The sequence below is a fragment of the Heloderma suspectum genome, chromosome 6 (assembly GCF_057233095.1).
Source record: "Heloderma suspectum isolate Gila_16-S chromosome 6, 16-S_ref, whole genome shotgun sequence".
Taxonomy (NCBI): Eukaryota; Metazoa; Chordata; class Lepidosauria; order Squamata; family Helodermatidae; genus Heloderma; species Heloderma suspectum.
In genome coordinates this window covers 68,163,618-68,175,739 of record NC_139463.1, presented here as the reverse complement: position 1 = coordinate 68,175,739, position 12,122 = coordinate 68,163,618, and the positions used below count along the sequence as shown (strand labels likewise).

Genomic DNA, 12,122 nt, shown 5'->3' with positions numbered 1-12,122 from the left:
CTGCTTCCTGCCCAACCTGTGGGACTTTTTAATAGGGATGGGTGAACATGCAGTGTTCAAGCTCGTTGAGGTTCTCGAATTCCTCAAGGCTCGTTTCACTTTGTTTGTGTTCCCGAATGTAAATGTCTTTTTTTCTGATTGGGGAAAAATTTGAATTTTTTAAAATGTGGTTTTTTTCCCAATTGAAAAAAAAATAGGCATTTTTAAAAATGTGCATTTTCCCAGTCAAAAATGTGCATCCTGTCCACAATATGCTGAAGCATGAAAATGTGGATCTGGAGAATCTGTACACGTGCGCACTTTTGAATGTGAACACAAGTTCGGGAAATGCAAAAATTTCCTGAGAGTTGCATTCCTGCTTGTGTTCGCACTCGGGGTTGCGAACAGGAAATGTTTGCGGGATTTGCAAATAGGAACAAAATTCTTGTATGTTCCTACTTTTAAAACGTTTTTTGATCTAGGTGGGAGCTGCTTTTTTGTGAGTGGCTTCCAAACAGCCGGGATAATGTTTAAATGACCCAGTCACGTGGGTGGGATCAGTTGCTTAGGTAGTTCCCAGGAAATTGCACCCTCCTTCCTTGCGGGGTGCTGATGCTGTGGTTTGGACCCTTGTGATTTACCTCCCCCCCCAGCTGGATCATTCATTGCCCCATCCATGCAAGAGCTACTCACAGGTATGTGTATCCCATGTGGCTTGGGTTATGTGCGAAATACCCATGAGACTAGCCAACATCGCATTACGAGTGATTTTTTTTCTTCTTTGCAGGTGGATGAGGGTGGGGAAATTGATGGCACAATCCGAACTCGGAGGCAACCGGCTATCCAGTGCAGGGCAGGAGCAGCGTGAAGGGGATCATCCCCTCCAGGCTTCAGCCGCCCTGCATTTCAACTAGACAGCCAATTTCGGCTGTCTAGCTTCAGGAAGTTGGAGCAGGGGGCAGCGGATGCTGGATGACACATAGGAAGTGTCGGAACAGCACTTCCGCCCTTCCTGCCCCCAGGAATGCCCCGTTTTCGCCGCTCCGTGCTCTTCCAAGCACAGAGTGCAGGGCCAATCCATGCTCCCTATGAGGCAGTGCAGGAGAGAGTGGAGGTCGGTTCTCAGGGAACTGACCTCGGAGCACGGGCTCCGAGGTCTGTGCCCGGGAACGGACCTATCCTATGGCCATCTAGCCCCTGACTAGCGGCCAAAGGACTGCACCCTGAATTATTCAAAACTGGGCAAAGACAGCACGGTGTTGGTTCAAAGGGAGCCGGATCTCCTCCCACCACCAACAATCTGATCTCTTCGGATTACTTGCTTAGGTAACCTCCTTGCCTTTGCTCACCACCTCCTCCTTAGCCCACTGCAGCATCATCCAAAGAGGGATTTTGTGATGATGCCTGGCAGAGCATAAACCAGCTGAGGGAGGCATGAAGAGGAAAACCCGGCAATTGTTTGTTTTTCCTTAGCCCATCTTCCATTTAACCTCATCACTGTTGCTTTGGTAATGGATTGAAAGGGTGATTGGGGGACTGGCCCAGATGCTACTTTGTTTGATGCAATTCAAGATGTTTTGATGTTGCATTGCACCTTGCAGGGAAGGGAGGGGAAGATGGTATTTGGAGATGGGTGTGTGCCTTCGCTGTTTCCAATTCCTCCTCCCTGAAGCCTCAGCTCTCTACCATGCCCTCTGCTCTGCTCCTCATGCCTCAGCCACCTATTTCTCAGGCTCACGCTCTCTTGAGTTCCTATTTGTAACCCCCCTCTCCTCCCCTAGGTATCCTAGGCTACTCTCCTGCTTCTATTCGTCTGTTCCTTACTCCACTTCAGATCACTCCTGGGTCAGCGATTCGCCTCTTTCCCTCCTCCATCCCTCGTTGTCCATTTATCGCAAACCCTCTGGCATGGGCCATGTCATCTAGAACCAGCTTCACATTTCTGTGGGCCCCCGGGCAAGAGCCCCACAGCTTGTGGCAAGGGACTCCTCCCTCTCTCCAGTGAGAGTGCTCACTTCCGTAGTCCTTAATCTGCTCTCCGTGCTGATTTCTTGAGCACTGGTTGATAAGCAGGAAGAGAAGGTTAGGGGCAGGTTCTCCAAGCTCTTGGAATAATTCTTGGGGGACTCTGTCAAATATTTGGCCCTCCCCTCCCTGGTCTGTCATTTTATGTTCTGCTCTGCTGTTCCAGATGAGCCAACGAGCCCCAGCATTGACTTGAAGGCAAAGCACATTCCTGCCTCCTCCGTCGTCTCCAGTGCCATGAATTCCGCCCCTGTGCTGTCGGCTAGCCCCTCCTCACCCACTTTCACCTTCGCCATCAATCGCCATTACTCCCAGGATTGCAGTAAGTACCAGCCCAGCCTTGCCATCCTCTGGCTCTGCATGGGTTAGAAATGGGCTAGAAATGGCAAAGAAAAGGTGAAGTGCTAGCAGGCCTACCTGAAATTCCTACCCAGTGGAGAGAGCCTTGCCTATTGGTGGAGCCAAATGTTACGCTAGGCTTAAAGGCAGCCTTGGAAATAAGCCCACAACAGTTACTAGCCTGCAAAAATAGTTACTAGCCTGCTGGGGGCTTGCAGAGGAGAGGTGGAGAGCTACATCCCTGCTCCGCTAGACTACTCATCTGACATGCTGTCTCCTGTATGCAGTTCCTCATTGCCTGTGTCTACCAGGCTAGTGCTTAAATGCAAGGCTGCTTAAAGGCTGGAGCTCAAACAGCATATCATGCACCTTTTAGCCATTGGCAAAATTTTAGAAGTTGACTTACTCAATTTCAAACCCTTCAAAATTTTGCATTTAAAATTAAACATTCTTTTTTTAAAATCATCTTTCAGTCTGAACTCGGAATGAATTGATGAATTTTAAGGCAAGGGCACAGTAATTACCAGCTTGCTCAGTTCTGAAATTTAAATACTGGGGGGGGGAGGCTCCCCCCCAACCATTAAATCAAACAGCATTCATAACTGGGAAGGCTGCAGCATATTTATTCAAATCAGAAAAATACAGATTTTGTTGGCTTTTGGCATTTGCAAAAAAATTTAAGCTATAGGAGAATTTGCTAGAGAATTGTTCTCCCCAGATTGGTTAGCTGTGTTAAAAGAAAACAAAAAACACGGTGGTATGATTTGTGTCAAATTCCACTGAAGCTGAATCATAAGATGACAGGGGGGGGAAAGACTTTGAAAGCCAACAGTCTTAAACGGTAGACTTCTAAGGCAGTCAGAATGTGTGCTGTGAAAGAATTGCTAGTATGAAGCGGGGCCCAGGGATGGTGGTGGTGATAGAATGAAGGCTCCCATGAGCCCAAATTACTCACCCTACCCATGGAAGAGGCTGCCCGCTCTCTGTGTGTGAACCACTGTCCAGGCCTCCTTGTATTGAAGAAAGTGCTCTCAGAACTACGACTCATACAGACATACAGAAAGTGCCGAGGGCAGGCCATTTTAATACTTTCACGCTTGAATAGTAAACCTTTGGGGCTATCAGCAAAAAATGGGCCTTGAGTTTTAGCGCAGGAGCTCTGAAACAGTGTGTCTTCCAGCTACCAGAAGTTTGGGGAAGAACTGCTTCTGAGGCCCAGCGGTCCACATATGTACTTGCTTTTAAGAAAATGTAAATGTTGATGTTGTTGATATTAATACTTAATAGCATCTAGATGTAAACATTTTTGAATCCATACAGGTCAGAATCCATGTAGCTGAGCCCCTCCCCATTTCCCATATATGCCAAGGTGGAATCTTGTTTTATGGCTCTCATGCATTTGCTCAAATATAGATGGGCCTTTAAGAGTAAGAATTACAAGTGAAAAATGTGTAAGCAGGAGCCAAGGTAGAATGTAACTGGTATTTCTTGTGCGTGCCATTTGTTTAACTTTCCTACTACAGAGCCTGCCCCTTTCTATAATTTGAGTTGTCATTATATCTCTCTGCATCTCTATGCAAGTTGGTCTCTGGGGGATGGTTGGATTAGATGGCCTTTCTAGGCCCCTTCAACGCCTGCCGCTCATCCTTGCTTTCCTCTGTCATTGCTTCTGCAGGCAACATCAAAGCCAGTCGCCGGTCTTCCTACCTCTTAGCCATAACCACAGAACGCTCCAAGTCATGTGATGATGGTCTGAACACATTTCGGGATGAGGGGAAGCTTCTGAGGTGGGTGTGGTTCCCTGCACCTTCCCCCTTCCCTCTCCCAAATCCTTGTTAGTTGCTGTTGATGGAGGTGGAGTGGGGGGCGGGAAAGGCTGTGGATTGTTTCTGAATTATTTTGATTTGTCCCAGCATTGGGAACCAGTTCCGGAAGAGCAACTGCATCAGGCTGGCGGCAGACAATAATTTCTAAGCAAGAGCTTTGAGAGCGGTTTTGCATCCCATGATACGCACATTTCATCTCTGGGCAAACAGGTTTTTGGAGCAGTATTAAAAAAACTTGCTAAACCTGTTTACGAGAGATGAAATTATGTACACACCATGAGCAGTGATCTTTCTTTCAGGCCACTTCATCTCTCTGAAAGAACTATCCTCTACCTTTGACCTCCGGTCTTTGCAGCACAACCTACCAAGAGCCCTGCGGCTCCCTAAAGAAATGTGAAGATATGAAGCTGTCTCGATGCTGCCAGTTGGACCTTTTAGTCCAACTGGCAGCAGTTCTCCAAAATTGCCCAACCCTGCTAACTGAGATCCTTTAACTGGGAATGCAGGGGACTGAACCTGGGAGGGACCTTCTGCATCCAAAGTGTGTCCTCTGCTGCTGAGCGACAGCCTTCCCCATGTATAAATACGCTTTGTGCAATCGTGTGTAGATTGTCTGTGTAGAATCATTAGTACAGTAACCCTTCTCCTGGGTGCACCACTGCCTATTGCAGGAGTGCAGAACCCCCTCTTGGGGTCTCAATCCGGCCATCTGGGGTTCCCAAGATGGCCACACCTCCTTTCTCCTGAACACCAATTGTTTGGTGGTTTCCTGGTGTTTACACAGCTTTTCCTCATTCTGAAAGTTTGAAATGCCTTTCCTAAGGGTTAATTACTGGCAGCAAGAGCTTTACGCTAAAATATGCTGGTGGTTTTGGCTCTGCCCCTTTTGCCTTTGGCTCTGCCCAACACTAGAATGCGGCCCCAAGAGCATCTCCAGAATGGAGATTAGCTCTCAGACTGAAAGAGGTTCATCGCCTTTGGCCTATCGGCATTACATGCAGGCCTCCTAACTGCTGGGTCATGGCTTGGCCTATTGGCATTACATGCAGGTTCAACGCCTTTGGCCTATTGGTATTACATGCAGGTTCAACGCCTTTGGCCTATTGGCATTACATGCAGGTTCAACGCCTTTGGCCTATTGGCATTACATGCAGGTTCAACGCCTTTGGCCTATTGGCATTACATGCAGGTTCAACGCCTTTGGCCTATTGGCATTACATGCAAGTTCAACGCCTTTGACCTATCGGTATTACATGCAGGCCTCCTAACCGCTGGGTCATGGCTTGGCCTATTGGCATTACATGCAGGTTCAACGCCTTTGGCCTATCGGCATTACATGCAGGCCTCCTAACCGCTGGGTCATGGCTTGGCCTATTGGCATTACATGCAGGTTCAAACGCCTTTGGCCTATTGGCATTACATGCAAGTTCAACGCCTTTGGCCTATTGGCATTACATGCAGGCCTCCTAACCACTGGGTCATGGTTTGGCCTCTTGGCATTACATGCAGGTTCAACGCCTTTGGCCTATCGGTATTACATGCAGGCCTCCTAACCACTGGGTCATGGCTTGGCCTATTGGCATTACATGCAGGTTCAACGCCTTTGGCCTATCGGTATTACATGCAGGCCTCCTAACCACTGGGTCATGGCTTGGCCTATTGGCATTACATGCAGGTTCAACGCCTTTGGCCTATCGGTATTACATGCAGGCCTCCTAACCACTGGGTCATGGCTTGGCCTATTGGCATTACATGCAGGTTCAAACACCTTTGGCCTATTGGCATTACATGCAAGTTAAGCGCCTTTGGCCTATTGGTATTACATGCAGGCCTCCTAACCACTGGGTCATGGCTTGGTCTATTGGCATTACATGCAGGTTCAATGCCTTTGGCCTATTGGTATTACATGCAGGCCTCCTAACCACTGGGTCATGGCTTGGCCTATTGGCATTACATGCAGATTCAACGCCTTTGGCCTGTTGGTATTACATGCAGGCCTCCTAACCACTGGGTCATGGTTTTGGCTGGCCACAAATGTATGTTTTCATGGGTCAGAGCCTACTTCACCAGATGCAACTGAGAATATTTGTTAGTATGTTTTTTCTTTGGACTTGTTGAAGTGAGCAGAGCTTGCTAGTTCCCTTTTGGGTTTGCACTGCTTGTGCCAACTGTACTGACGCTTTCTCCCTAGGAGGTTGCCAAGCCGCGTGCCAAGCCTCCGCATGTTAAGAAGCTTCTTCACTGACGGAGTAAGTGCTTGTGTCTTTGTGAGCCTCCCTTTAAAAAAATATATGGATCACTAGATTTTGCTTGTCCTTTTCCTGCATACCACATGGTTATTGTGAATCTACAGAATGCACATAGAACCCCCCAACCAACAGCACACCCAGACACTGTCTTTCTAGCTCCTCCTCTATGGTTTAGAAAGTCTGGGAGTCAAGTGTGGACATCCTGACCTCCATGGAATTTGTGGAGGGGCTTATGGGAGATAAAGACAGGGGTGTGCAACACGTGGCCTGTGGACTACATGCTGCCCCCCCAAAAAACATGGCGCCCATAGTGGCTACAGAGCAGCCAAAGGGTCAAAATTAGCTTGCAAACAAGCCAGTGTTGTCCTTTGTGATGCTCTCTAGCCACTATGGACACCTTTTCTTTTAAGGTGTGTATGCAGCCCACTGAGGGGGTGGGGAGTAATCCCTGGACCTCCCGCATTTGCCCAGCCCTTATTAAAGAGGTGCTAATCGTTCACAGGTTAGAATCTGAGATTACAGTCTGACACTGGCTGGTGGCCCTGCTTCTCAAGCATATGCATGCGCGTGTGAGCTCACTTTAGGGAAACGGCTGCTAGTTGGGCTAAGTTTGAACTGGTATTCAGGTGGCAAGTGCCAGAGCTGTTCATGAGTGCTGTTGCCCAGCCAGCTCTCCCTTTCTCCACTGCTCCTCCATCTCCATTCTCAAGTCACATTTTCTTCATCCATAGTCTTTTTTACCCCTTCCTCACCCCGTGCTTGAGAAGTGCTTCGTCATCTTTCCACTCAAGCAACACGCTGCCCCCGCCCAGGTGGCCATTCTGTTCCTCGGCCCAGCCCGAGCTGCCATCCTTCTATATCCAGCAGCCTTCTCTCTCTTTCTCTCTCCTCCCCCTGTACTTGAGCAGCAGCCTCCTTCTCATCCTCTGATGACACCCATCAAACCGTCTTTGTCTTTCCCTTCCCTTGCAGTCTTTGGACAGCCTGGGCACCTCCGAAGACACCCGATCAAAGCGCCATTCGACCTCTGACCTGTCGGATGTCACTTTCAGCGATGTGAGGAAAGAAGGCTGGCTCCACTACAAACAGATCCTTACCAAGAAAGGCAAGGTGTGTGTGTCACTTCTTTCAAGGCTGTTCCAAGCAGGAAGGGACAGAATTTGGGTGTGTGTGTCCGTGCGGTGAGGTGGAAGAATCCCAACTTCGCATATACATAGATGGGATCCGAACTGGCGGTGACTAACCAGGAATGGAATTTTGGGGTCATGGTGGAGATGGCAGGTCAAAGAAAGCGTCAGCTCCAAGGGTTGGGTCCAGGCTAAGTTAGTTGCCCTTACATCCCCCTTGAAATCAATGGGAGAAGTAAATAGTCAGGACTTGACCAAAGTGCTGTTGATTTCAAGAGTGAAGAAGTGGTGGTGGAAAAGGCAAATTCCGTGCTAGGGATTTTTAGAAGAGGGACTGAAAACAAACAAACGGCTGGTACGGTAATGCCTTTTTATATGAATCTGTGGTGCAACTGCTTTGGGAACGTTATGTACAGTTCTGGTCTCCCCATCTCAAGAAGGATACTGTGGAGCTGGAAAAGGTGCAGCAAAGGACAACCAAAATGATCCGATGATGTTAGACTAGAACTCCCATCATCCTTGACTGTTGGCCATGATGGCTGGGGCTGATGGGAGTTGGAGTCCAACAACATTGGGAGGGCCACAGGGTCCCCATCCTGGTTTAGAAAAGAAAAGATGACGAAAAGGAGACATGATAGAGGTTTATAAAATTATGCATGATTTGGAGAAGGTAGACATACAGAAAGCTTTTTCTTCCCTTCTCACTGTGCCCAATGAAATTGAGTCGCAGTAGATTCAGGCTGGACAATGCATGTGTGCAGAAGGCCCCAGGTTCGATCCCTGGCATCTCCAGGTAGGGTTGGAAAAACTCCTGCCTGAAACCCTGGAGAGCCATTGCTGCCAGTCAGTCAATACTGGGCTAGATGGACCAATGGTCTGACGCAGTATCAGGCAGCTTCCTACATTCTTAAAAGGAAGCGCTTCTTCATATAGCATCTAATTACTGCCTGGAACTCTCTGCCGCAAGTACGGTGTCATGATGGCACTGGTTTACATGGCTGTAAAAGGGGATTAGACAAATTCATGGAGGATATGGTGTATCAAAGGCTATTAGCCACAGTAGCTAAATGGAACCTCTGGGTGTAGAGATAGTATATCTCCAAATATCAGCTGCTGGGAAGGGAGTGGGGTGGTGGTGATAGGGGAAAACAACAGTGGAGAAGCTGTTGCCCTCATGCCCCCTGTTTATAGGCTTTTCCAAAGCATCTGGCTGGCCACTGTTGGAAACAGGATGCTGGGTATGGTGGACCCTTGATGTCAGATCCAACAGGGCTCATCTTGTGTGTTTGTGAGTAACAGACAGCTGCATCATGGGGCTTCTTAGGTGAGCTTGAATAAAGCAGAGTCTCCACTGTGCAGACATTTGTTCATGGGGCCTCCTACCCAGTGTAGAGTGTAGATGCTCTTGCAGTTCATTGTAAAATATTGCCTTGTCTTTAATGCGAGCTAGGGGGAGCTCCAGACTTTTGAACACTGGAACCTGTTGCAAACTGTGCCTATACATTTGTTGAGGGCTATCTCCTCCATCACCAGGGTTAGAAAGCTGCTTTAAATTTAAGGAAGACCCTTGAGAATTTCACCCCTGCCTGGAAATGCAAACAATTGACAGTCTAATCACTAGGAGGAGTCAACTGCAACTACTGCTACTAATTTATTTTGCAGAGAACTTTTAATTTGCAAAGGGCTTTACCATCTTTATTGCCTTCAGTCTTGCCACAACCCTGTAAGGTAGGCCACTGTTATGAGGACTATGTGTGTTCCGTTCTTCTTCAGGCTCACAGTGCAAGGGTGGAACTTGGCATCAGATGCAGAAGGAAGCATCCTGAGATTCCTAGTTTTGTTTTTGTAAAGGATATTTCAAGTCCTTATGGCTGCAACACTAAGGAAGACATAAGGGCAATATCTGGGGAAGGCTCAGAAGCTGTGTGTGTGTGGGTTTAGGACTTTCAGTGGCCTGGTACTGGTGCAACAGTGTTCTTTACAGTATTCTGCTCCTCCCAATAGATAGCAAAAGCAGAGTATGTTATGTAAAAAAAAGTAGGGCTGGAAGCTTTAACATATTTAATTAGAATAATCTAAAATTAAAATTTTCCCACCAATTTGTTTTTGGGGCTGAAACAGAAGTGGCTGCCACTCTGCGAGCTGCACAGACACATAGAATAGAATCATAGAATAGTAGGGTTGGAAGAGGCCTATAAGACCATCAACTCCAACCCCCTGCTCAGTGCAGGAGTCCAAGTCAAAGCATCCCTGATAGATGGCTGTCCAGCCTCATCTTGAATGCCTCCTGTATGGGAGAGCCCACCACCTCCCTAGGTCATTGGTTCCATTGTCGTACTGCTCTAACAGTCAGGAAGCTTTTCTTGATGTTCAGCCAGAATCTGGCTTCCTGTCACTTGAGCCCATTATTCCGTGTCCTGCACTCTGGGATGATCGAGAAGAGATCCTGGCCTTCCTCTCTGTGACAACCAGCGTTCTTCTCCTTGTGTCAAAGCTGATGGGAAAACACACCTAAAGAATGTCTTTTTCTTCCACTGTTAGGGCCAAACTAGGCAGGACAGCAGCATAACCCAGTGTAGGTCCTGCTAAAACCCTCTACAGCAGGTGGTGAACTATTTTAAGATGCAGCATGGGAGGTGGGGTTCAGCACCCCACCTATGCATCTCTCCTCCCACCAAATTGCTTATCCCCAGATGTTTCCTGGTGGGAGCTCCAAGACCAGAAGCTGTCTCCTCTCGGGAGAAAAATGGCTGAGGAGAAGTAATTACAGGGGGAATGAACGGTTGGGGAAAGGACTCAGCAACCCACCCACCTTGCACCTGCTCCTAATGCACGTTCAGTTGCCCATCTTTATGTGGATTTGGTAACAACCCGATTCAGACACTTGGGCCTGCTGCTGTTGCTTGCTGTTTGGCCCTTATTCAAATCTAGCAAGAGCTGCTCCGTTTAATATGAAAACACAGTCAAGTGACACTAACAATGCCCATTGGAAATCATTGCCACTATACTTTTAAAATAATGGGTCTTCAACAATACTGATGGGATTTGGATTTTTTAAATAGTTTTGGTTTTGGTGCATTATTATAATATGTGGAATGCCTGAAGTTTCCAGATACCTATTCCCACAGCGATGAAAAACAACATTTAAAAGCAGCTTTCTCTTCTAATAAAGCATGGTAACTATGTGTGGATGTTCCATTCCTTCGCAATCCTCAAAAAGGTAGCTATGTTGTGATTTCAGCAATATTTTACTTAAATGTGGAAGCCGGGAGATGGATGACAGCCTTACAAATAAGCAAACATTTAGTTTGATCACCCCACCACACCCACCCCGGTTTCAAAATGTGGTGTGCTTTCACACTGGTCAAGAAGGTTAAATCCATAAGAAGGGCAAAAAGCAGAAATCTGTTAAATAACCCAGCACTTTTTGAGCTCTTGAAAGCTGTTCTTTGGGAGGAAAACCTTTATTCGAAGAAGTAGATAATATTTTCTGATATTGTAGCTAGTGAAAACCTTATTGTAGTTTTAATTTAGACACAGAGGAAGAATTCAGATTAAGTCCCCAGGACCTCTAGATAGGGCTGGGAAAAGATTCTTGTCTGAAACCCCAGATAGCCACTGCTAGTCAATCCGGGAAATACTGAACTAGGTGGACCAATGACTGGCGTGGTATAATGCAGCCTCCTATATTTAGCAGATGGGAAACTGAGGGCAAGAGATGGTGTCCAACTGTCTAGTTCAGACTTGCCCAATCTGGTGCCCTCCAGATGTGTTGGACTACAATTCCCAGCATCCCCCAGCCATGTGGCTGGGGGATGCTAGGAGTTGCAGTCCCTCACATCTGGAGGGCACTAGGTTGGGAAGGCTAGTCTCGTTGGCCTGAGACAGCATCAGCGCTCAAACTGAATTACCTAGGGTCTAGTGTGTATGTGTGTGTCCATCCAATAAAGCTGAAATGTTGCCTGTCCGAATTTGTACGCAGTGCCCAGATAAGATCGTTATAGGCAAACTCTGGTGACTCTCTCTCTCACACCACTCTCTCTGTCTTTCTGCTTTTTCTTCACCTCCCCTCTGTGCCTTTCTCTCTTCCCCACCGCTCCACATGTTCCCTCTCCCCCTCTGCAGAAAGTTGGCGGAGGCATCCGGCAGTGGAAGCGGGCCTTTGCCGTTCTACGTGCCCACTCGCTCTACTTGTGCAAGGACCGGCGGGAGGCCGTGGCCTTGGCCCCGCCCCCAGGTGAGGAGGAGCAGCCACCAATCAGCATCCGAGCGTGCCTGGTAGACATCTCCTACAGTGACACCAAGAGGAAGCACGTCTTCCGGCTGACGACCGCTGACTTCTGTGAATGTCTCTTTCAGGCCGAGGATCGGGATGACATGCTGGCCTGGATTAAAGCCATCAGGGAGAGTAGCAAAGCCGAGGGCGAGGTGAGAATTGGTGGTGGCTGGCTGCTGGGTCTTCAAATGCCCCTCTGTCTGCAGCCCCCTCTTTCCTTGCTCGCCATCGATTACCTTTTCCATAGGGAAGAGGCCAACTGCAAATCAGCATGCATCTCTGTGAGCAGCCAAGGGGCTCC

General features: G+C 48.0%; 1 protein-coding gene across 1 annotated transcript in view; it reads left to right on the top strand.

The window, feature by feature from the left end:
* The window catches only part of ARHGAP23 (Rho GTPase activating protein 23), a 129,224-nt gene that overhangs the window by 76,329 nt on the left and 40,773 nt on the right, over window positions 1-12,122 (top strand). Inside the window, exons 8-12 of the mRNA XM_084804720.1 lie at window positions 2,171-2,326; window positions 4,019-4,130; window positions 6,361-6,418; window positions 7,391-7,528; window positions 11,671-11,973. Of these exons, the coding sequence (XP_084660846.1) occupies window positions 2,171-2,326; window positions 4,019-4,130; window positions 6,361-6,418; window positions 7,391-7,528; window positions 11,671-11,973 (767 nt within the window). The remainder of the gene's footprint in view (window positions 1-2,170; window positions 2,327-4,018; window positions 4,131-6,360; window positions 6,419-7,390; window positions 7,529-11,670; window positions 11,974-12,122) is intronic.